Source organism: Drosophila ficusphila, unplaced genomic scaffold, assembly GCF_018152265.1.
Source record: "Drosophila ficusphila isolate 14025-0441.05 unplaced genomic scaffold, ASM1815226v1 contig_414, whole genome shotgun sequence".
Lineage (NCBI taxonomy): Eukaryota > Metazoa > Arthropoda > Insecta > Diptera > Drosophilidae > Drosophila > Drosophila ficusphila.
This window is the reverse complement of record NW_025064328.1, coordinates 20,650,442-20,677,098: the sequence shown is the minus strand read 5'-3', so window position 1 is coordinate 20,677,098 and position 26,657 is coordinate 20,650,442. Positions and strand designations below refer to the sequence as shown.

At 41.0% G+C, this 26,657-nt stretch overlaps 2 protein-coding genes across 2 annotated transcripts; both read right to left on the bottom strand.

Annotated features, from left to right (window-relative positions):
- Positions 1 to 8,520: 8,520 nt before the first annotated feature.
- LOC122320100 lies at positions 8,521 to 16,162 on the bottom strand. The gene is made up of 2 exons (XM_043208181.1): positions 16,108 to 16,162; positions 8,521 to 9,561 (listed from the first exon to the last, which is right to left on the bottom strand). The coding sequence occupies exon 2, from the start codon at positions 9,486 to 9,488 to the stop codon at positions 8,814 to 8,816; it is 675 nt and encodes a 224-aa protein (XP_043064116.1). The 5' UTR covers positions 9,489 to 9,561; positions 16,108 to 16,162; the 3' UTR covers positions 8,521 to 8,813.
- A 6,367-nt stretch (positions 16,163 to 22,529) lies between these two features.
- LOC122320049 (secreted RxLR effector protein 161-like) lies at positions 22,530 to 23,312 on the bottom strand. Its single transcript, XM_043208007.1, has one exon. The coding sequence runs from the start codon at positions 23,310 to 23,312 to the stop codon at positions 22,530 to 22,532; it is 783 nt and encodes a 260-aa protein (XP_043063942.1).
- Positions 23,313 to 26,657: the final 3,345 nt, after the last annotated feature.

Here is a 26,657-nt window from a genome sequence, read left to right as displayed (position 1 = left end):
CGCGCCTGGATCGCTCTGAGATCCAATAGATTTGGAACAAGTGGGACAATTGGAATCGGTTCGTAACCAATTTTGTATACATGCTCCTGAAAAGAGTGTTTGCAGCCTGTTTCGTGCAGGTCTGCTGAAGCAATTGTTACATTACAAATGAGACAAATCCCTATCTCTTCCTCACTTTCAAGTGAGACCAAATTTTCTGTACTACGTACTAAAGGCATTCTAATATTCTAGAACTTTCTAAAAGATTCTTACAAATAAAATAGGCGATAAACGGTAAATCTGACAGTAAGCGATAAGTCTGACGATAAGCGATAAATCTAGCGGTAAGCGATAAAACTGACGGTAAGCGATAAACCTGACGATAATTGAGGGACTTATGTTTGGAAAGCAGCATAAGCAGGAATTTTAACATCGATGGATAATATAAACTGTATGTGGAAACTGATTTAATATGGAAATAAAATTGTGTGATGTCCCACCCAGTAAAAGAGGAACTTGCCGAATCTATTCAGCAAGAGCAAATCTCGATTTCACTTAGGTAAGATCGGTGGGCTTAAGCAATTTCTCTTGGCCTAGAACCGATCAACACCAGAACTGGAGCTCATTTTCTATAATGTTCGGCTTCCGAACTGATAGTAAAACGAAAAATTATATGATAAATATATCTGCTGGACTGGGTCCGAAACTATCCAGACTGCCAGTAAATCCGAGACGAGAATATATTTACCACCTGAAACTACGACTTAAAACATTGGATGGAAATACTATTTTCGGGAAGCTAGGGAGTCCAACGACTAGAACCTAATCAGGCTACGCTGGCTTCACGATTGGGCGCCATTAATTCTGTAACGAACACACACACAAGTGCTGCTCACTCCCAACATGCTCTGTCTACATATTGTCCGGTCTGCTCAGGGTAGGTGGCGTGGGTTTGTGTTAAGAGAGAACAGGGGTGCTACAGAATTAAATAGTAGACAGAGATAAACAAAAGGCCAAAACTGTTCATACACCAAACGGCTATGAATCGGACGAAAAATAAAGGTATCCATCGATGTTGGAGGACCAGATGGTGATGGCCTCCTCTATACCCACCCTACCAGTCGAATCTAAGAAGATTCCACCCCTTAATCAACTGCTATGCTACATTTCCAAAACTTTGCCCTCCAAAACAGCAGGCCTGTTGACGGTGTTGTTGTTGTTTTTGCTGTTTTACAAAAGAAAAAGGCGAATATATACTCCTCTACTGCTGCACCATAAAACTATAACGGGGTCGAAGAGGTTTATAAGTGTATGTTTTACGAGTTTAAAGTAGCAAAATAAAATTTATATTTACGATACAAAAAGAAGTTCCAATCAGAGATCCAGGCGGGCACGAACGATCGTGTCGATCGTCGTCGACGTTTGCCTGTATGCGGCGTCCGTGAGAGCCGAAGGCGTTTGCGCTTGTGTGCGCAGAGGCAAGATGGCGCCTTGGGTGCGCGGATGTACGTGTGTGATCACGATGTGTGTGTGCGCTTTCGCACGAGCGCGGATCCAAGATGGCGCCTTCGCCTTCGCGCGGCGATGTGCATGCTTTCGCCCTCGTGCAGCGATGTGCGTGTGCGATCGCGCGTTTGCAGCTACGTGCGTGTGATCGGCCTGCACGCAGCGATGTGCATGTATGCGATCGCCTAAGTATGGCGACGATGTGACGCGCCAGGCGTCTGGAGAAGTCCCTCCTCAAATTCGACGTCTCCGGCGTTCTTAGAATTCCGCCCTTGTAAAACACTAGTTTTAATCACAAGGCCTTTAGCCGTTCACTGGCTTACCGTTGACAGAAGCCGTTTCCTCGAATTCACCGATTCCTAGAATTCACAAGTTCCTGGAATTCGCAAATTCCGTGATTTCACACTTCTACACGTCACAGATCGTGGGATCGGCTGAAGGTTTTCCCAGTTGGGGTTAATCGGGTCTCTCTTGTTGCAGTACAAACAATTCAAATATTTAATATTCACTTTTTGAAATTTTAAGATTTAATCACTGCGAGAGATGTCCGTTTCGATCGGCGATCAGAAGAAAAGAGAGAGAGTGGACGTATACGAGCGTCCTGCAAAATGCCATAATGCCAAAAAAAGCTTAACGCGATCAATCGATTGGCAATTTTGTCATGTGGTAAAGGTCATTACTGAATGTAATTTAGACTCGACCCTTGCAAGGTGGTATTATCGTGTGGTAAAGGTCATTGCTGATATTATTTTGACACGACCCTCATACGCGTTCCCCCAGAGCTGGGAGCCATACGTCCAGATTGGTTTAAGAGTGGAGTTGTAGAGCAGTACCTTGTAGTCCAGACACATGGGCGATCGGGCGTTTATAATCCAGTGGAGGCTGCTGGCTTTTAGTTTTAGATGTAGTTTCTTGCATTCGATGTGTCTACGCCATGTTAGACTCTGTCGAGGTGGACGCCGAGTTACGTTGGGATAATGTTATGAGTTCCTATATATGGCAATATGCGTGCTAGAAGGCATTTTTCGAATTGGTCAGTAAGAGGACGGAATCGTGTGATCTTTTCCGGGCTCGGTATCATTATAATTATTGACTTTTTCCATTTTTTTGGGTAGTAGCCAAGACTTATGATCCCATTGAAGAGTTTACAAATGACCTCAATAGCACAGTTTGGAAGTTAAATTATAATTTTTTGATTTATTTGGTCACCGCCGGGAGCCTTTTTCGGTTTTAGCCCCCTGATGACTTTGGTGATCTCGTTCGGTCGAAACGGTGTTATTGTAGATTCATTTTCAGTTTGGATTTGCGGTAAAACAAAAGGACTTGCAGCGGGATTCGGTTGGAAGTCGCCCCTGAGATGTGAGGCAAATGTTTCGGCTCTGTCGGGGAGACGGTTTCAACCGGAGAGCTTAGGTTTGGGTGAGCCTCCCACAAAAAGGATGCTTTGCACAAGTTAGAGAGAGTTTCTTGATATATCTCAGTTGTGCGTTTTCGGCATCTTGCTTCAGACCCGGTTTAGTTTGCGGGTGGCTTCATTTAGACGTTGGTTAGAGCATGGCGATCTGCTGGTTTGCCACGCCCGTCGCAGACGCCTCTTTTCCAGAACTGTTCTATTTGCAGGTTGATTTTGAACTTCTTTATTTGCACATCATGTCGTTGTGGTGTTGAGATCCTGGCTGCTGTGACGAGTACCTCTTTCAGGGCGGCGGTAGAGCAGTCGATGTTCGCTTCGATATTGAGCTGTGTGGCCTGTAGGTGTGGTCCGAAATTTCTGGGCTTTGAAGAAGGGTTATCAATAATGAAGAGTGGTCTGATGAGAGATCCGGTAGGGCATTGGCGTTTTTTAGGTTGCGTTGGATGTTTTTTGTCACCGCGAAATCAATTAAATCTGGGATCTTTCTGGGATCTGCTGGCCAATATGTGGGGCTACCAGGAGAAACGTAGTCCAACTTATTTTCCACATTTCTAAGTGCATTATAAAGTGGCCTTCCCTTGGGAGTAACGAGTGTAACCCAGTGCGTATGCTTGGCGTTGTAATCTACAGCAGCTATGAAGCGATCCCCAAATGAGTTGTAGAAATCCATGAATTGACCTTCAGAGATTGTAAAGCGAGGTGGGCAGTAGACAGCGGCGATGCAAAGGTTGTCGTTTCCTGACTGCACTTTTATGGACGTGGGTTGCAAGTAATTTGTTGCAAACCTTTGGTGAAAATTGAGTTTGATGCGTTCTCTAATGAAGATGCCGGTGCCGCCGTGGGCTTTACCATGATGATCTGTGCGGTAGAAGGTATAATGTATATGGAAGTTATATCTGCTTGTGAGATGGGTTTCAACCAGCAGCATGGCGTCGATGTGATTTACATTTAGGAATTGTGTTATTTCCAGTTTATGCCGTGAAATGCCGTTGGCATTCCACATGGAGTAGATTGGTCATTGATTATTTGGAATGATGTGATACAAGCAGCTGCATCACCATATTCTGATTCTGGACCAGCGTTTGCATGGTCGCTTTCATAAATGACATGAACTCCATCATACTTTGTTGCATAATAAACATCATAGTTTCCAAATTGCTTTGTGGCTGGACTGGGACCTGATGAGCGTTTTGTGAGTGTGGCGTGGGTGGATTTTCCATACCCGTTCGTAGTGCATCAGCGTAGGAGATGCCACTGCTGGTACTGAGCTGACCGAAAGATGATCTGGCTGCCTTGGCGAAAAATATGTCTGGCGTAGATTTTGATTTAAAATACACATTTTGTGTATTTTGTTGACGCGTAGCTGTCGCTCGTCGCACGCGACTCTTTAGCTCCTTGTCGACCAAACAGCCTCTGTAGTTTGCCGTATGGTTTCCTCCGCAGTTCCCACATTTCTTTGTATGGGGATCTTATTTGTTAGCAGGGCAGTGTGCGAAATTGTGGAAGTCTCCGCAGACTATACAAACTGACCGAAGTGTGCAGTATGTCCTGGTGTGCCCAAACTCCTGACAATTTGTACATTGCACTGGGCCGTTCCGTTTGTGTGGTTCTTCCACTGTGATCCTCCGGTACAGTAAGAACTGCAGCTTGTAGATCGGGTGCACTTCATTTTTCTTTAGGGTTTTGCTATCTGGCTCGAGCTCGACCTTAAAGAGTGGTTGCGGCTTTTTATTTTTGTTGATAATGTTGCTAACATTCTTAGCAGAAAACCCCTTGTCTTTAAGGGCTTCGAATATCTAAGGGGGGCCGACTGCTTTTTAGTTGGTGGGTGTAAAAGTTCTTTTTGTTTCCACAGCTCGGAAGTGTTCTTCATATTTGAACTTTAGTTTCGTGGATGTTCCCTTTAACAACGGAACAACATGAAAATTTTCGTCGCCGACCAGCGCAACAATTTTGTTGACCAGGGCGTTTAAGCTTTTTTCCCTAATATAAATAGGTGCAGGTTTTGGTTTCTTTTAAGTCACTTGCTCCGGCTCAGCTTGGTTCTCACCATCTGCTCAGAGGGAAAATCTTTTGCTGTTGTTGGAAATCCTGGTTTTTTCTTTGGTTTGGATTGTACGGTTGATCTTTGGTTTGTTACCAACCGTGTTTTGCGGACTAAGCTTACGCTTTATCTGGATGTAGCGATCCATACCGGTCTGTATGGCCGGAACCGCTTGTTGCTTATCAAAGCGTACGGATTTTGTTGCCGTTGCAGTTGGCGGTGGAGCCGTTGACACCGTTTTCGCAATATTGGTCGTTGCTTTAGTTGGTGTTGTTACTTTTGCTGAGGTAGCAGAAATTGAAGCACTGCTTGTTGTTGGTGCGTCTCCCATAGAAGCCGGTGGTGGTGGGGTCTTTTCGCGAAATAAAAATCTGTTATTTTCGAAGTGTTTTTAGTTACTCGGCGGAGTGATATAAAAACATGTCTGTTGTCATTGACAGTTCACTTTTACCTGAAGGAGGAGTTAATCAACACAAGGAAATTGGAACAACCTGTACTGACCAACGTTGCTAAGGCAAAGACGTCGCTGAAGTCATGTTGGGGACCTGGAAGTCATCGTCGTCGTGAATGGACAGGATATTGGTATTCGCATCGAACACGTGCTATCGGTACCAGGACTAAGCCACAATCTACTTTCAGGAGGAGGAGGAGCCGGAATCATTAGGAAGAATGGACGAGTTGCAGCAGTTGCCAAGAGGGAGAGACATCCTTTTACAGTCTGGAACTCAGGAGGAAAATGACTGAGGCAAATTTCTGTCAGAAAAAGAAAACTCTGCAGCTGTGCCATAGAAGTCTTGGTCATTTAAACTATGATAGCCTGAAACGATTACCCAAAGGGGCGGATGGAATATAGCTCAATCGAATTCCGGAAGCACCTTAAATTTTTGATATATGTGTCGAAGGCAAAAAAGTAAAATTACCCCACAGCCAGACACGTCAAAGAGCCAAAAGACCAATTCAACTTGTACACACGGATCTCTTCGAACAAATTCAAAAGCCTTTCGATACATCAAAGCATATGAGGGCATGGCTTTAGCACACTTCAAACCAAAAGTGCGACAATGCCAGAGAGTTCATCTAAAAAAGAAGTGAAGACGTTTTACGAAGAAAGGGGAACACAGGGGAAATATACAATGAGATAAACGCCTGAGCAGAACGGCCCCGCAGAGAGAATGAACAGGGCAATTGTTTAAAGAGCCAGATGTATGATCTTGCACTCCAAGCTTAGTAAAAGCTTCTCACCAACCGCAGCCCAATCACAGGGTTGGGTACGGCGGCAAACCTAACCTGGAAAACTCCGAATATTTGGATGCGTCGCTTTCTTGAAGGTGACCAAACAGGTCGTAGGATGAAAATTCAACTCGCAGTCTCTACGATACAGGATGATAGGGTGTTGTCCGAAAGGCTACAAGCTCTGATGTCCACAGGAATAAAAAATAATCATGGGCAGATATGTCATTTTTGAGGAGACAAGATTTCAGTTTAAGGAAACGAACTCTGCCGACTAGCTGAACCACGACGTCGAGGAAACCGCAACGGAAGGTGTACCCGAAGAACCGTCCCAAAAAAAAAGGAAAGGAAGAATAACACTGTGCGACAAAAAATGTTTAAGTTGATTTTTTCTTATTTTTCACTTCTACTAATCAATATAAGAATATGAGTTTGTGGATTTGTTAATATCAATAGCTAATCAGCTTATACGCTCACTCAAATGTCCCAAAAACACGCGTTTTTGCATATTTCACAGCCTTATAATCACATAATGGGAAAATATTTTTTCACCTTTATAAGCGTTTATGCAAGTTCAATATCTAATAATTAAAATGTATTAAGCAAATATACCGTTAGGCTTTTATCACAATGCTTTAAAATTTTTTTCTCCCAGCTCCATACTCTGGGCGACTACGTATGGAACTTGTTACGCGAGGATACCTCTGAAAAAGCCAAAAAATCAGGAAAAAAAAACTATTTTAAAAAAATAATATTGGGTTGGCAAGAAAGTCATGTCGTTTTTTTTCAATATTTTCAAAGATGATTTATTTATATCAGGACATATAATAATTCAATTATGTATTGGCCGTTTTGTTCGACCACTAATGACAATCTTTCGGGCAGCTGCATAATTGCGCGCTCGAAGAACTTTTGGTCTTTTCCACTAAAGAATCGAGACAAGTGGTTTTCGACAGCCTCATCTGAATCAAAGTTTTTACCACTCAAAGAGTTTTGAAGAGAGCGAAACAAATGGTAATCTGACGGTGCTAAGTCCGGACTATAAGGTGGATGTGGTAGCACTTCCCAATTCAGCTCCGTTAATTTTTGCCGAGTTACCAAAGATGTGTGGGGCCTAGCGTTGTCATGGTGAAAGACTATACCCTTGCGATTAGCTAGTGCCGGCTCCTTTTCTTTAATTTTTTCCGCCAAATCGAATAGCTGGCGACAGTACACATCTGAATTGATGGTTTCATTCCGTCCCAGCAGCTCAAAGTGCACTACACCCTTCCAATTCCACCAAACAGACAGCATAACTTTCCTCTGATGGATATCGGCCTTTGATGTGGCTTGGGCTGGCTCATCTTTCTTGCTCCATGATCTTTTTCGTTGGACATTATTGTTAACAACCCACTTTTCGTCGCCAGTAATGATCCGCTTCAAAAAAGGATCGTTTTTAATGCGTTGCAGCAGAGAATAGCAGATGTTGATACGCTTAGTTAGGTGAATTTCCTTTAAGTTATGCGGAACCCAAACATCGAGCTTGCCAAGTTTCTTCAAATGGTTTTCAACCGTTGAATCCGACACAGTGAGCTTCTCTGACATCTCCCGCGATGAATAACTCCGGTTTTCATCCAGCAAAGCCTGAATTTGTTCGTCAAAAACGGCCGATGGTCGACCAGAACATGGGGCGTTTTTAACTCAAAAATCTCCAAGCCTGAATTTGGCAAACCAGCGCTGACATTGGCGATCTTATGGCATCTTTACCACATACTTCGCACAATTTTTCGCGAGCTTCGACCACTTTTTTTCCTTTTCGGAAGTAAAAAAGCAAAATATGCCGAAAATGCTCACTTTGGTCCTCCATGTTTAATTTGCTATAGCTTCCACAAATGTTATCGAATAATTACCAAATTTTCAACGATAGTACCTAAGACAATAATCTTTAAAAAGATACTAAAAAGTGTGACCCTGGTGCTCGATTAGTCGTAAATAAATTAGATTAAAAACGATTACTAAAAAAAACGACATTTCTTGCCAACCCAATAGTTTATTGAAAGTAAAAATAAAAAATAATATTTTGTGTTAATTATTTTCATAATAATAATTTCATAAAAATTACCATGAAAAAAGAAATCGTATCACTTAAAAGGTAGCATAGATATTTTTGTACATAATTTATGCACCTTAACCGAAAACAATCAAAAAAGTAATGTAGATCCAAAAGGGGGTCTACTGCTAACGTGGCCCTGTGCCACAAGCAACTTCAGAGCAACAAGATCAATAAAATTATTGAAGGCCAACTTGCGTTAGCGGACGGGACAGACAGTGTAATGAATTTGCGTGTGCTTCAGTTTCAGTTCTTTTCTCAAGTGATCGTTATAATTTTCCATATTTGTTCTTAAGCTAAGCGCTGGCATAATTGCGCGTGTATATGTAAGCATGCAAATCATAGATAACAATAGATAATTGGAGAATGAGCGAATTTCAATATGCAAGTGAGCGACTATTAAAGAGCGTAATGTTAGCTTAAGAGTAGTACTTCAATTCGAGCGTAACATAAAAGTATTGGTTTAACTATAATTACATATAAATATATATCTAATTAGTAGGACTTCATGAAATGACTTAACATCGGCCGCGTTGAACGGCTGCAAGGCTTCAAAATTCATTTACAGGCAAAGGAGCTAATCGACGTATTGATCGCTTAAAAACGCCAGATTTAGTTCTGACGACCGCCACGCGAACTTTTCCATCCTCGCCTTTGATGACCTCCTCGATGACTCCCATTAGCCACTGCTGAGGCGGACTGTTGTCCTCGTGGACCACGACGATTGTTCCGATTTGTATATTGTGGCTCTCGCTTAGCCACTTCTGTCGTTGTTGCAGGCTCAGGACGTAGTCTTTTTGCCAGTCTACCCAAAACCGTTGCTTGACGGCGGATATCAGTTGCCATCTCTTCAAGTAGCTCAGTTTGTCGTCTGTTACTGGCTGACTTGACACGAATGGCAGCGCAACGAGCGTTGTTCCGACCAGCAGATGAGCTGGGGTTACTGCTTCGCCGTCGTTTGGGTTGGAGCTGTCCACGACGATGGGCCTCGAATTGAGAATGGCTTCGACTTCTACCAAGACGGTGTTCAACTCGTCCTGTCGGAGCACTGCGCTGCCCACGGCCTTGACCATTAATCCCTTTGCTGATTTCACGGCCGCCTCCCATAGGCCGCCAAAATGGGGCGCTCGGGGCGGGATGAACGAGAAGGTGATCCCACGCGTGGCTGCGAACTCTGTTATGGCATCCTGGTTGGCAATGAAATGGTCCCTGAACTCCTGCAGCATTCGGGAAGCACCGACAAAATTGGTGGCATTGTCGCAGAAAATTTTCTGGACACGTCCACGCCGGCCAACAAACCTAGACAAACACATAATAAATGATTTAGATGTGAGGTCTGAAACAAGTTCTATGTGAACAGCTTTAGAGGAAAAACAAACAAATATGGCAATATACATCTTTACCGCTGACTTCCCTCTAATTCCTAAGGTTACGAAAATTGGACCACAAAAGTCCACTCTACTGACTTCGAACGGTCTGTTGCCGTGAAGACGATCAGCAGGTAAATTTCCCATTATTTGGGTTGCCAAGACTGGCTTATAGCGAAAACAATGTACACACTGCCGTACAATGCTATTACACGCTTGACGAGCGTTTACCAACCAAATTTGCTGCCGAAGAATAGCCATCAAAGCACGTGGACCTGCATGACAATTCGAACGATGCAAGTATTGCAGGTATATTTTAACGAACCGGTTATCTTTTGGCATGAGCAACGGGAACTTAGCATTGTGTGGCACAGGAGCTTTTAACAAACGACCGCCGACTCTAAGCAGCCACCACACATGCTTGCCATCTTGATGAGGATACAAGAATGTATTAAGTTTCTGAAAACTAGGTTGTAACGTCAAGGATTTATTTAGCCTCGCAATTTCATTTGCGAACTCGATTCGCTGCAATGCGGACACCACTGCTAAAAATGCTGAACTCAGTTCTTCCGCTGATGGCACGAGTGAAGTCTGTTTGTGCGATTTTCCATTGATAAATCGGAGCATATATGATACGATGCGCAGAATTTTCAAATATGACGAAGATTTGTCAACGAGGTCCAAAAAGGATTATCCAGTGCATCGGCCGCGATCAAGACCGTGGCATCCTTCCGCATCTCTAGCACAGAGAGATCGTTGGGGGATTCTAGGTGGTAGTTTACTGGCCAAGAGGTTCTATTTTCCTGTAAGAAGTTTGGGCCCGTAAACCAGATTGATTCCCTGAGCTCACTAGTTGAGCAACCACGTGAAAGGATGTCCGCTGGATTCGCGTTGGTAGGCACATGACGCCAGACAGCTTGTGAAGTCAATTCTTGAATTTCTGCTACACGATTCTCAACAAATGTATTTAGGTATGATGGGTGCTTCTTGATCCAATACAGCACCACCTCAGAGTCCGACCACAAAAAAACGTCGTCCACTGGTGAGTTCAACAGATCCCTGATTTCACTCCATAGCTTCGCCAGTAAGTGAGCAGCGCATAGTTCCAACCGAGGCACAGACTTGGTTTTGAGAGGTGCCACTCTCGACTTGGCTGTGAGCAATCGGGTAAACGTTCCCTTCCGATGCTCCACTCTGACATAAATGCAGCAGCCGTATGCTCTCTTTGACGCATAATCCAAGTGGGTCATACAAACGTGCTACAAACGATAGAATAGACCTCTTAGTCGGCACAAAATCGAGTGAAAGATGGTCTGCGGAGTATTTGAACACATCACTTCTGGGATTCCAAATCAAACCCAAAGTTTTGGTGTCTTCTTGCGACCCAATTGTAATGGACGCATCAGAAACTTGGAATTGTTGGCAGTTGGAAGACCATTTGGCTAAACCAAATCCAAATGGTTTTAATACAGAGTCCAACTCCTGCTGCAATAGCCCTAATTCCTCTGGCGTTTCTGCTCCCGCTAATAAATCATCGACATAAAAATCATTCGCAAGTGATTTCGATGCTAATTTATGCGATGTTGCGTGTATTTCACTCAAATATTTCAGGCACCGGATAGCCAAAAAAGGTGCTGACGCAGTGCCGTATGTAACCGTGTTCAATTGATATATTTGTAATTGATCTTTCGGGTTTTCTCTTCAGAGGATTAATTGAAAACATCTCTGGGTCTCGTCAATTTCCACTTGACGGTACATCTTAGTGATGTCTGCAGTAATTGCGTAAGGATTCAATCGAAAACGAAGCAAAGTTGCGTAGAGAGATGGTTGGATCGTTGGACCAACCATAAGCGTGTCATTAAGCGACATTTGTGATGACGTTTTGCTTGACGCATCGAAGACGACTCGCAACTTTGTTGAAGAGCTTTGCGGTCTGAGCACACACTGGTATGGGATAAAATAATGTGGCTCACTCGGGACTGTGTTACTGATTGCACTCATATGACCAAGAGAAATGTATTCTTTCATAAAAGAAATATACATGTCTCGGACTTCCGCTTGTTTTTCCATTCGCCTCTCCAGGCCAAGAAATCGCCTCTTAGCTGTCTCAAAGGACGAGCCAAGACAAGTCGGACTAGATTTAAACGGCAATTTAACACTTAACCTGCCCGAAGGTAATCTGTTCACAGATTCAGTGAACGATTGCTCGCAAAGTAGCTGTTCTGGGGTATATAAATTTGGATTCGCAGTATTTGGAGCTTGCTCCAACTCCCAGAACTTTTTAACAATTGAGTCTAACGACGATTCACCGGTTGTACTTAATAACGTCGTTGAGCAAGCATTTGCATCTGGTGGGGCTTTACAACGACCAGATACGATCCAACCAAAAACTGTTTCACGTAAAGTTAAAGACTCTTGTTTACACCTCAGACGCCCATCTTTAAGAAGATCGAAGAAAGCGTCTGCCCCAAGCAGCAAGTCTACGCGTTGCGGCTTATGAAAAAGGGGGTCAGCGAGATCAATATGACTTGGAATGTCAACATTTTCTACAAGCCTTTCGGGTTGATAGGACGTGATAGATTTTAATATACTTAATTCAGTCATCGTTTCAAAGGAATTCAAACGAGAGGCAATATCGGTTTGAACTGCATGCCGAATGGCCGATTTTGTCTTGCCTATGCCTACTAAATTTATATCTTTGCGCGATTTGGGTAATTTCAAAATATTGGCCAGGTTTTCGGTAATAAAATTGACCTGGGACCCAGAGTCTAAGAGTGCTCTGGCCATATGGTAAGATCCCAACTGATCTTTTATTTTTACAACTGCGGTGGCTAATACGACTTGGTCAGAATCACTAGCAGCGAGATTGGCGGACGACACTTGACTAGATGTCGAAGTTTGTGCTGGTGGAGCTTGAGATTCTGTTGCATACCTATGCAGTAAAGTATGATGCGGCTTTGAACAGACTCTGCAAGTGCTCGACTTGCAGGTAGTAACTGTGTGGCCTTTTCGTAGGCAATTTATACACAGGGGGAACGATTTTACAAACTTAAAACGATTATTGCATGGGATAGCAGCAAAGGAGGAACAAGATTGAATGAAGTGATCCTCCGATTTGCAAAACGAGCATTTTGGATTATGCTGTTCATTTGGCTTAGCCACTGTTAGCGACGTTTTTCCTCCCTTTTTTCCACCATTGCGCTCATATTTTTGAGCTCGAGAAGCTCCCCCCACCTGAAGAATTTTCTTCAGCAGAGAGGTGCTGGTACCTTTTATTAAGGGCCTTTTCGCAATCATCCCAAAGTGGCAATTTTGTATAATCTAAATTCTCCTCCCATTTTGACCTAGTCGTAGAATCCACCTTGCCCATAACTAAGTGTATTAGCATAGCGTTGGAGATCTGTTTGTCATTTCCTAAAGACAACAACGACTCAACACCGCTCTTACTGTGTCTATCAACGAACGCAGTGAAGACGCAGATGCTCCATGCATTTTTGGAAGGTCGAATAACTTTGAAATACTCTCAAACACAATTAAGCAACTATTATCGTAAACGTTTTTTAAGGCAGCTAATGCTTTTGGGTAATTAGCATCGGTTACTTGATACGATTTCACCGTGCCCAAAGCCTCTTTCTCTAAGCAAGACAACAAATAGTTAAATTTCTCAACATTTGAAAGAGAAAGGTCATTTTCAACGAGGTTTTCGAACAGTCCAATAAAATTTTTATATTCCGAATACTCCCCACCAAACCTTGGCAGTTTCATATGGGGCAGTTTTTTGCTCTGAGCAAGAGTTGACCCTATCATGGTTGAATTCGCATGATTGTCTTTAATAACGTGATTACTAGTGCCTTTGCTTTTAAGCAGAGCCTTTGTAGTTGCACATAAGTCTTCTAGATCAGCTCGAGAAACCAGCTCGGTATTAATGTCATCCAAATCCTGTTGAATATTAAAGGCTTGTCCAACATATCGATCAAGTATTTCCAATCGGCAATCAATTTCAATTGGGTCAACGTACCCTGAGTAATTTTTAACTGTAGTTTTAATACGCTCAATATCAGCAACAACATTTTTATACTGATCTAACAATGTATCAAGGCGACCTAAAGTTGTTTCGCCTAGCGATTTGTCTTGACCTTTTCCTTTTTTACCCGGCATAATTGTACAACTCTGCTCCAATAGCAGCCAACAATTATACAAACGAAATTAAATGTAAAAAAAAACAAACAAACAAAAAGGAATTGATGCAACAAGTATAGTCAAATGCCAGTAAGCGATGCACACGCCTTATGCCAATTTATGTATGTACGTGTGTGTGACGAGATGTTAAAATTTAAACCCAAGTGGCCGAATACCACTAAGCAGTACACGGACGATATATGTATGTGTGTATGGCGAAATGTTAAAATTTAAACTAAAGCGGCTGAATACCACTAAGTAATACCAAAGACTATAGAATATCAAGATGTTGCATCCCATACAAAAAATTTTTCGTTTCTGTTTCGAGCTTCATGATGCGGTCGGTCGGGGTAAAAAGGGAAAATCTAAAAATAGAAACACGACGAACTGCTGCTTTCGGCTTTCGTCTTCGTTTTTAATATTCGTCGTGTTCCCAAATTGGAAATTTGTTCACAGCTGGCAATTTTCAGTTTATCGGGCTTTATACACTTTACAATAGTATAAGGTTATATCAGACTTGTAAAGCATTATTATTTTATTTTCTTTAATTTTCATTTAAATCATAATTTTTCGTTTATAATAATTAAATTAAAGAATTCATAGGTGCAATATTAATAATGTTCCTTATTCAGATAATTGTGTCGTTAAATTTTCACGCATGCGCGTGTACATACGCGTGTTAGGGTATTTTGCTGCTCACCATGATACAATTATTCAAGGTAGTCCACTCGGCTTGCCGAAGTCGTTCGGTTTTGGTCCCTTATTTTCAGTGCGTGCCTGCTTGTCAAACTGAAGCACAATGTAGCCGTTTCACTCACACTTACTTGACAAAGTTAAATTAGGGGACTATGGATTTTGCCGAGTGGACTACCTTGTATAATTGTATCAGGCTGTTCACCACTTGTATGAACGCAAAAAAAATTATAAAAGCAAAAAATTGAAAAAAAATGTAAAAATAAAATAATTAATTAATTTACACAAAAAAAGAAAAGAAAAAAAACAATTTATGATATGGCTGGGGGCTCGGCGGGGATACGAACCCGGGCCTTCATGTACACGAGGCATAGCATCTACCACAACACCACTGGGCTTCATGAAGCACGGCGAACTAATTGAGTATATGGTCTTAGCTGCCTTTAAAAGTGCAAAGTCATGTGGGTCTCCATATCAAGACCCACCATAGAACGATTTTTTTGAGGTCATGCAACATCTTGATATTCTATAGTCTTTGGTAATACGGACTATATATGTGTGTGTGTATGGCGAGATGTTAAAATTTCAACTAAAGCGGCTGAATACCACTAAGTAATACGGACTATATATGTGTGTGTGTATGGCGAGATGTTAAAATTTCAACTAAAGCGGCTGAATATCACTAAGTAATACGCGCAATATACATATATGTATGTATATGTGTCGAGATGTTTAAATATTTAACCAAAAGTGGCCGAATACCACTAAGCAGTACACGCACTATATATGTATGTATATATGTCGAGCTGTTAAAATTCAAACAAAGGCGGTCGAATACCACTAAGTTCTTCGCGCCCTATATATATATGTGTGTATGGCGAGATGTTAAAATTTAAACCGAAAGTGGCCGAATACCACTAAGCAATTCGCGCACTATATATATACATATATGTATGTGTGTATATGAGATGGGCATCCAAATTCACTGCCCAAGCAGCGATAGAAGTAACACAAAATCAAACGCAAATCAAACCAAAGTTCACTGCCCAAGCAGCAATAAACGGGAACAATGCAAAGACAATCGAAGTCAATGCACCAACAAACGAAAGTTCGCTGCCGACGCAGCGCAAGTGACGAAAGAGAGAACTGAAGAAAATTGTACAGCAAAATTTGATAACTGTACCGACAACGATGCGCACTTTTCTATTAGCATAAATTCCAACGGGACCTCTTTTTTCTTTTACTGGTTTCCACGGAAGTAAGGCACAAGAAAACACCAACAATTTTCGCGCTCAACAGCGGCTTGTGCAAATCAATTAGGGTGATCCGAATAAGTTACCACACAAAAATTATATTTTAATATTTGTATATTGCCAAATTTATGTTTGTATTTTATATGCCGGAAATGTTGAGTTTCGAATAATATAAGTTTTTTACACCGAGTGATAAGTGAACTACGGTCCACTCTATGCTTTAGTGCATGTACATATGTGTGTATGCGCGTAGGCTTGAACAACTTTTATTTTTGCCGCACAATATTTATCACCAAATTTATTTATTAAATAATCACACACTATATGCCTCGTAGTTCACTTTTACTCGTTACCTGTGTACTCCTAGCCAATGTAAAATCCATATGTAAATTTTCCAAAACGTCAACTTCCCAAATAGATCCAAGTCAAAGTCCAATTAGAGTTCCGAAGTCCAACCAAAGTCCCAACGAAAACGCTTCGCAAAATTGTCCACCTGGGGGGCGCCAAAAAAATGTAGATCCAAAAGGGGGTCTACTGCTAACGTGGCCCTGTGCCACAAGCAACTTCAGAGCAACAAGATCAATAAAATTATTGAAGGCCAACTTGCGTAAGCGGACGGGACAGACAGTGTAATGAATTTGCGTGTGCTTCAGTTTCAGTTCTTTTCTCAAGTGATCGTTATAATTTTCCATATTTGTTCTTAAGCTAAGCGCTGGCATAATTGCGCGTGTATATGTAAGCATGCAAATCATAGATAACAATAGATAATTGGAGAATGAGCGAATTTCAATATGCAAGTGAGCGACTATTAAAGAGCGTAATGTTAGCTTAAGAGTAGTACTTCAATTCGAGCGTAACATAAGAGTATTGGTTTAACTATAATTACATATAAATATATATCTAATTAGTAGGACTTCATGAAATGACTTAACAAGTAACTTAAACAAAGATTTTGTTAAATTTTGTCGCACAGTGCAATTATACTTACCAGAGAAGACCGAAGAAATGACTGAGAAGAAATTTCCTAACATTACGGATACTAATATTAATAAATGTTAACGGATACTCCGAGGAGAAGTGAGAGAAGAAAACTGAAACCTCGACACCTGGACGACTATGTTGCGCTGTACTTCAATACAAAGTCACTTGTCGATGATTTTTCTGGAAGCTACTAGGAAATCCATATACGTGACGACAAGGAAAATTGGGAAAAAGCTGTTAAGGAGGTGATTAACTCTCTCACCGAAAACCAGACCTGGAAAATTGTCGACTTGCCGGAAGGAAAAAGTGCGATTGGCTATAAGTGGGTCTTCAAAGTCAAAAGAGAAGCTGATGAAAAGATTGAGCGGTCAAGGGCTGTGCGCAGAGACAAGGCTTCGATTTCGAAGAAACATATGCCCTTGTAGCTCGCCTTACAACTTTGAGAGCTCTTCTATCAGCAGTGAATCAAGACATCTTATACACCAGACAACTTGATGTGAAAAATGCGTTCTTGCACGATATGATGAAATATACACGTATGATGAAATATACAGTTCGTTTCATTTGGATAGGACACCTAGCAACTTTTTTGGTTGATAGCTCTTAGCGAAGCCAAAAAGTATTGAAAGCTAAATTTTGTTTAAAATTATTAGCTCTGTTCTTATATCCTCGATGGAAGACGCCTCCAAGAAGCACCTGGTCAAACGACTCACTTGTATTGGAGCATTATCTTGTTGAAATATAAGCTGCTGTTCCCTATTTTGTTCCAAATAGGGTAGCAAACCCTTCTCCAATACTTCGATATATCTAGCACTGTTCATTCGACCAGTTATAAACTGTAAATCAGCAGTTTCAGGCGCATTGAATGTAGCCCAAACCATAACTGAGCGTCCACCGAAATTGCGCGTTGAGAAATATTGGGGCTCCTTCAGCAGGTCACGCTTATAAAAGTTGAGCCCATCAGGACCATCCAAATTAGGTTTTTTTTCATCGGAAAATTTTATCTAAACATTAAAAAATATTAAAATAAAGCTTATCAGAAGTCTTTTAGAATAGATAACTGCGCGCCCATTCGTTGCAAAATGTTCTTCTGCAAAATTGAGCCGTGCCTGCCGATGGATCTCTGTAATTCCTGGAACCCTTGCCATTTTTGATGGCAAGTGTGAAAAGTCCGCCAAATGGTGGCTTTAGACACTTTGTTGCCCTCATAATCAGCCAAACCGGCGTAGGACATGGTTAAATTGGAGGCCTTTTTCGCTATAAGCCGCACATCTCGAACGTTTAACTTTAGTATTCGGAGCCTTTTATAATTTTTTTTAGTTAGTTTTATATCTGCCAAAGAATGCTTCCTTTCTTGTTATACGTTAAAATACGGCCAAATTCGGTCGTTTAAAACGCTGTAACTCCGTTAGTTTGACTCTAATGGACTCAACATTTTTACACAATGTTTTCGACATATTGCTCGCTTAGAAAAAAAATAAAAAAAAATCGAAAAAAAAAATGTTAAGACCTTACTCCGTATAAAGATGACAATTTAATTGCAAATTCAAAGTCTTTAATTACACTGTGCGACAAAAAAATGTTTAAGTTGATTTTTTTTTTTTCACTTCTACTAATCAAAATAAGAATACAAGTTTGTGGATTTGTTAATATCAATAGCCAATCAGCTTCTACGCACACTCAAATGTCCCAAAAACGCGTGTTTTTTTTTTACAACCTTATAATCATATATTGGGAAAATATTTGTTTTTTTCCCCCCTTTATATTCATATTTGGGAAAATTTTTTTTCACCGTTATAAGCGTTAATGCAAGTTCAATATCTATTAATTAAAATGTATTAAGCAAATATACCGTTAGGCTTTTATCACAATGCTTTAAAATTTTTTTCTCCCAGCTCTATACGCTGGGCGACTTTGTATGGAACTTGTTACGCGAGGATACCTCTGAAAAGACAAAAAAATCAGAAAAAAATTTCACTTTTAAAAAAAATAATAGTTTATTGGAAGTAAAAAAAAAATAATATTTTGTGTTAAATATTTTCATAATAATAATTTCATAAAATTTATCATAAAAAAAGAAATCCTATCACTTAGAAGGTGGCATAAATATTTTTGTGCATAACTTATGTCCCTTAACCGAAAACAATCAAAAAAGTAACTTAAACAAAGATTTTGTTAAATTTTGTCGCACAGTGTTATTTGTGTTGTGCTGGGGCGTCCGACTGAAGGCAGCAAAACTCCTGGTGGGCAGCGACAGCTGGCGGTGTTAAGCTGTGGGGTGTGAGAAAGAAAACCACTCGGCGATCGCGAAAAGTAAAGACTTTAAACTTCGTAATGGCGCGGACCGGCCGGGCGTTTATTCACACGTTTGACGATTTTGGAACTAACTTATGCTATTCTAAGCTAGGCGAGAATGCGGTGTGGGGAGAAGCTCCGGGAGAGGGAGAGCGGGAGAGGCCTGAACAATTTGAAAACAAGTAAACCCGGCGAACTCCGTTCCGCCACCAGATGGCGATAGTTTTATGTAAAATTTCGTTTGGTGTTTAAAAGATAAAGAAATTTTTTTTTTTATATATGAAAAGGAAAAATTTTATTTCGATACCATTAAAACTTTGGCCATTGCTGAGTGTTTTGCAATATTACACGTTGGTTCTTCAATAATTTGAAGATTTAACGGTAATTTTAATGCTGAATGAGCCGTTTGGCATCTTTCTAACAATATGGCTGCTATTCCAGAAGAAGCAACTGCAACAGCTATGTTGGATCTCGCCCGAACAGTGGCTAAAGCTAATGACATGAGTAATGTCTTGCCAGTTCCACCAGGGGCATCTAGGAAATATAAACCACCATTTTCTTCATCGATTGCCTTCATTAAAGTATCATAAACTTTCTTTTGTTGGGAATTCAACAGGGGGAACATTCGTTTGAACTAATCAATTTAATTCCTGGTGATCATATTCACGTTCCCGTTCTAATTCTCGATTAATTTGGCGCTGGCATTCCTTACCTGATTAATAAATTACCACACATGAGGTAACACATATCTTCGATCAAGAGTAAAGCCCGATTATGTATCTCCTCATTCATCTCAATGTCGTGATTTCTGCCCAGTATCGCGACGTTTGAGCACAATATCGCAGTTTCCAAATTGGTCACCAACAATGTTTTGTTCTCCTTCAGTCCTTTCATTTGCAGTATTTTGTAGCGAGACGTTACGACACTAGAATATCAAATGACTTCTTCAGTACAGGGTAATCGAACCACAGCAGATTTCTACCAACAGGTCCATACCCACTTATCACTCATCTTGAACAAAATTTCATGCATGGAAATGGGAAGAGAATAAATTGATCTTTTCGCCAAGTCTTACAGAGACAAGGCGCTTGATACATTTATCAGAGGTCTTAACGGCGACTTGCCCAGACTGCTAGGTACCAAAGAGCCAGCAGATCTTCCATCTGCACTCCAACTATGCAAAAGACTAGAACATCAAAATTTCAGAATTAATTACGCCAATAATTATCAAAACAATTCAAGACAATTTGAGGGGCCTACTAGAGGACCGCCTTACAAAGAAATTCGTACAAGCAACCATCCAATGCAGCCAGACAACCATTTATCTCACATACCACAGACCCCGAAAACGACACCCCATTTTGCACAGCAGCAAGTGCAATTTAGTGGACATCATCAACAATATTCTGCTTACCCAGCAATACAACCACCACGTCCATTGGCTCCAAAGCCTCAGCCTAAGCCAGAACCTATGGATATATGTAGATAAAAGTTTACAGACAAGACAAATAAATTATATGCACAGACCAAATAAGGGACTGCAGGGAAAACGACCACCACCTCAAATAAGCGGACTGGCAGATAAAAGACAAAGAAATTTTTACATAAGCACTGAACAAGAACACCCATTAGAAATCACCGACCAATTAACGGAAACTGACGAGACAACAGCCGAATACTATGCGGAAATTCCAGATTTCGAACAAGAAACAGAGGAAACCAAATATACTGGCCTTCATTTTGTAGAGTAGAATCCTCTTCATAGTAAGGTATACTTTCTATGTAAAATCGGTGATGGAGAGATGATAAAAATTTTAATAGATACCGGCTCTAATAAAAATTACATTCAACCACGATTAGTAAAAAAACCAATAAATAATACAAAATTTTTTCATGTAAGCTCCATAGCCGGAGATGTTCAAATCACACACCACACAATTGCCAACCCATTCGATTTAAAAGATAGATTTGTTAAATTTTTTTACTACCCTCGTTAAAATCTTTCGATGCGATCATAGGAAATGATACACTTCGCGAAATCAAAGCTCAAATAAATTTACAAGAAGGTTACATTTCAATTAAAAACAAACAAAGAATCAAAATAAAACAGAAAGCTTCTCACCAGTGCGACTAACCCGGGCCCGGGCAAATTTTTTGATGGGCCCTGTCATTTAAAAACCTTAAAGTAGTTAGGACACTGTATACATTTATATAGATGCAGAACTTAAAAATGATATTTATATTATCAATTCAAATAAAATAAACAGGTTCTTACAACACATAGAACAAAAACGAGCAGCAGCCCTAGCCGGGGCCCCTGGTCGGGGGCCCGTGCATTGGCCACGCCACCCTTAGTTACGCCACTGCTTCTCACGAAGTCAACAATTTAGATATTCGAATAGAGCATACAACGCAAAAGAATAATTTAAAAATTATTTGCTTAAAATTCCCAAATTTATGTGGCGACCCAGACGAGAAACTGACATACACTACCAAAGTAGAAGCTATTATAAGAAGTACGAACGAAAGTCCAATATACTCGAGGCACTACCCATACCCAGAAGCTCTTAGGCCAGAAGCTGAGTAGCAAATGCAAAAGCTACTCGATAACGGCGTGATTAGACGCTCGAGATCCCCGTATAATTCTCCAATATGGATTGTACCGAAAAAATAGATGCCTCCGGACAGAAAAAACATAGAATGGTAATAGAATATAGAAGCTTAACTTGGTTACTATCGCAGACAGATATCCTATACCGGACATTAACAACGTACTGGTACAACTTGGACAAAATAATTTTTTTTCTGTTTTAGACCTTAAAAGTGGATTTCACCAAGTCCCACTCAGACAATCAGATATAAAAAAAAACAGCATTTTCAGTAAATCAAGGCAAATATGAGTTTACCAAACTCCCGTTTGGACTCAAAAATGCCCCTTCTATTTTCCAACGAACGCTAGATGACATTCTTAGGGAACACATAGGAATTAGGTGTTTCGTCTACATTGACGACATTATTATATTCAGTAAAAGCGAAGAAAATCATCTAAAAGACATAGAAATTATATTCAAAATTCTTGAAAATGCAAACATGAGAATCCAATTAGATAAATGCGAATTTTTTAAAAAAGAAGTTGAATTTTTGGGATTTTTAGTAGCAGATACCGGAATTAAGAAAAACCCGGAAAAAGTGAGAGCAATCGTCGAATACCCCGAACCAAAGACACTCAAAGATCTTCGTTCCTTTTTAGGACTGTCAGGGTTTTATCGTCGCTTTATTAAAGACTATGCTAAGCTTGCGAAGTGTTGTAATTTAGCTTGAGTAGAATAGTTTTATTACAGAGATAATTGATACAGAGATTAAGCTTTACACATCTGTTGGCGATAGAGGTGGAAGGAAGAAGAAGGAGGCAGTACGATCGTTAGAGAAGGTACATTAGACTTTACTATCGATAGTTCGGTATGCGATACCGTGCCAATTGCATTTCCAATACTTCCCCTCAATTAGTAAGGTGTTGATCGACTAGACGCATACCCAAGGCCGTCTTGCAGGTATTGTGTTTTGAAGCGCTGAGTCCCTTTGTCAATATGTCTGCTGGCATCTCGGTCGTTGGAATGTAGTTTACTGAAATAGTTCCTTCGTCAACCAGCTCTCGGATGAAATGGTGGCGGATGTCAACATGCTTGGTGCGTTTGTGGAACACGAGGTTGCGCGTAAGTTGGCCAGCTCCTTGATTGTCATTGTAGATGATGGTCGTCTTCAGTTGGCCCAAAATTTCTTGTAGAAAGCTTCTGAGATGAACAGCTTCCTTTGAGGAGTAGGACAGAGCCATGTACTCTGCTTCTGTACTCGATAATGCAACCGTCCGTTGCTTCCGGCATTCCCAGGATATTGCTGCACCTGCGAACTTAAAAGCAAAACCTGAAAAAGATCTGCGATCGTCAATGTTTGCGGCCCAGTCAGCATCGGTGTAGCCTACAAGGGGTTTGCCACTTCGTTTGTAAACCAGGCAATAGTTCTGAGTACCTTTTAGATAACGTAATACCCTTTTCGCAGCAATCCAGTGTTGTTTTCCAAAGTTTGTATTGTATTGACTCAGGGCACTCACTACAAATGCAATATCAGGGCGCGTTGATACTGCCAACCACATAAGGGCTCCTATTAAACTCTGATACGGCACGTTGGAAACTTCTTCTTTCTGGTTTTCGGTTTTTGGACACATTTCGGTTGACAATTTCTCATTCGTGTTGATCGGTGTGTTTACGGGCTTACAATTCTCCATATTGAACCGTTTGAGAATGTCTGCAACATATTCTCAATTTCTCCATTCAAATAGGCGCTGTTGAAGTCAAATTGATGAAGATCCAGTCCGAGTTCCGCAGCTAGTGCTATTACAATTCGAATCGAGCTCATTCTGGACACTGGTGAGTAGGTCTCATCGTAGTCAATTCCTTCGCGTTGGGTGAATCCTTTAGCAACCAGGCGAGCTTTACGGCAATTTACCCTTCCGTCAGGTAAATACTTTGTTCGAAGGACCCATTTCGTTTCGATAACCCTTTGGTTTTTCTGGCGATCAACAACTTCCCAGGTATTGTTCATTTTCAATGACCTGTACTCGTTCATTAATGCCTCCTTCCATTCGATGGCATTTGTACCTTTTAAGTGCTGCGCTCGCAGTTAGTTCCTTCGGGTTCGTTGCAAGTGAAGTAGCTTCGTAGAAAACATCTTCTTGGTCGGACACAAACTGCTGATTAGGTGTGTTGATCTGGTCTGCAAGTATTTGATTGTAAATTAATCTGGGTTTTCCTGATTTACCTGTTAACTGCTTCCTTGGCCTTCCACGACCACGTTTTACTCGCTGTCTATCGTCTGGCTCATTGTCCTCTGACTCAGGATCTTCTGGTTGGATGCTTTCGTTGTCATCTTGGTCACTTTCTGGTTGATTTTCTGCTACCGGCTCAATGTTGACATCAATCTGAGGTTCAATGAACTCTTCGAACTTATACTCGTGTCCAAATAGATTTGTGAAAACGACGTCTCGGCTTTTGATTAACATTTGATTTTCCACATCGTACAGCCTATAAGCTTTGGCATCGGTGCAGTATCCAACGAATACACATTTCTTGGATTTTGGGCTGAACTTGCTTTTCGATCGTTTGTCCAGTGTATATGCAATTTGACCAAATTTTTGCATATGCATTACAATTGGGACGCGATTGTTCCACAGCTTAAAGGGCGTTTCTCCACATAGGCTCCTTGAAGGACATCTGTTTCTTATATAATTTGCTGTGTTTACTGCTTCAGCCCAGTAGCTCGGAGGAAGTGCGGCCTGCAACATCAGGCAGCGAGCCATTTCAACAAGGGTCCGGTTCTTACGTTCGGCTGTACCATTTTGTTGAGGAGTATATTCTACGGAATACTCGTGCTTTATTCCTTGGGCTGCAAGATAACTTTTGAACTCATTATTAGTGTATTCTGTACCGTTATCTGACCTGATTGTTTTGATCTTCTTTCCAGTTCGCCGTTCAACATAGTTTTTGAATTCCTTAAATTTCTGGAACACCTCAGACTTTCTTTTGATCGTATAGAGCTCGCACCATTTCGAGAAATCATCGATGAATGTCAAAAAATAGCGGCTGCCGCCGTGGCTATTTGTACGCATGGGACCGCATACGTCGCTGTGGACTAATTCTAGTATGTACGTCTCCTGCTCTTGAATTTGATACTGGGAACGGCTTTTGGGACTGCTTCCCCTTGATACATACTTCGCAAATTGGAAGAGTCTCCTTGAGGTTTACTTTGGCTCCTTGTACTTTACCTTTTCTTATTAGTTCTTTTAGGTCCGGCTCATTGAGGTGGCCGAAACGTTCATGCCATTCTTTGATACTGTTTTGCTTACCTTCAGTGATCTGGCTGCATTCGAGTTTTTCTTGTAACTGGTATAAGTCCAATTTGCGAGGAACGGTGAACACTATTTCTCCTCCTGTAGCTCTAATTATTTCAGCTTTCTCCTTCTTGAAAACAATATTGAAGCCGTGATCACATAGGTATTTTTGAGACCGATAAGAGATTGGTCCTTAAGTCCGGCACATAGAGCGTGTTCTTCAGGCTGGCGGTGAACTTTTTGTTTGGCGAGAACTGCACGGATCCATATCCTTTTATGTCTGTGGCCTCATCATTTGCCAGTTTGAGTTTCGGGCCTTCTGCATGCTCAAGATTCACGAACATATTTTGTTGTGAGCACATGTGTGACGTTGCTCCAGAGTCTAGACACCAGCTACTGCAATCACTGCTTGTATGATGAGCTGCGTTTTCGTACATGCTATCATTCTGGTTCTTTATTGGCTTCGACCTGCACTCAGCTGCACGGTGACCGACTTTTCCGTAGTTGTAACATCTAAACTTAAACTTTCTATTAGTGCCTGATTCTTGCGGATTGCTGTTATTATACTTCTTGTGTGCCAATAATGCTCCGGGCGTCGACTCGCTTTGATTTCTGTTTCTCGCCTCGTATTCGTCTAATAACTTTATTTTATGTGCCTCCGTTGAGATTAAGTTTTCCTGCGTTTCAATCGCGATTCGAAACTGTTCATATTTTTCAGGGATACTGTACAGTAGCAAAATTGTTAACAGATCGGCAATATTCATGAGATCAACTTCGTTTATTTTGTCTACTAAATCGGAAAACATATCTATGTGGCTTCTCATGTCTCCGCCTGCATTCATTTTTAGTAGGATCAGTGATTTCAACAGTGCGGCTTTACGGGCTGGTCCCGTTGACTGGTAAGTGCTATGCAGCTTCTTCCATACATCGTTTGAAGTTTCGAAGTTTCTTGTATGCCTTAGTTCCGATGTTGACATGGCTAAAATGAGATCGGACTTAGCCTTTGCATCTTCGTTTATCCATTGCGTGATATTTGTTTCGGGTTTTAAATGAGTCCCGTTCACATATTTCCACGAGTCGTTCTTGACTAACAGGGCCTGCATTTGTATTTTCCACGTGTCGAAATTATCCTTGCCCAAAGGCTCTATGCGTATACTTGCAATACTCATTTTTCTTTGTAATTTCCGTTTAGTTTTGCTACACAAGCAACTGGTTCACGAAGCTACACAAGCAACTGGTTCACGGAGTTACACAAGCAACTGGTTCACGGAGCTACACAAGCAACGAATACTCTTCCTTTTGGTTTTTGCTACACAAGCAAATAGTTCACGAAGCTACACAAGCAACGAATACTCTTCCTTTTGGTTTTTGCTACACAAGCAAATGGTTCACGAAGCTACACAAGCAACGAACACTGTTCTTCTCTCTATCACCAATTTGACGCCTTCAGTCTCATTTCCAGAAGTCTCAAATTTTTCATCACAAATTGAAATTTGCCATTTAATCTCACTCGTTCTTCAATATCTTCTGCTAACTATTTTCTGGCGCAGTGGAAGGGTGCTGCGGCCCATAACCTGTTGTAATTTAGCTTGAGTAGAATAGTTTTATTACAGAGATAATTGATACAGAGATTAAGCTTTACACATCCGTTGGCTATAGAGGTGAAAGGAAGAAGAAGGAGGCAGTACGATCGTTAGAGAAGGTACATTAGACTTTACTATCAATAGTTCGGTATGCGATACC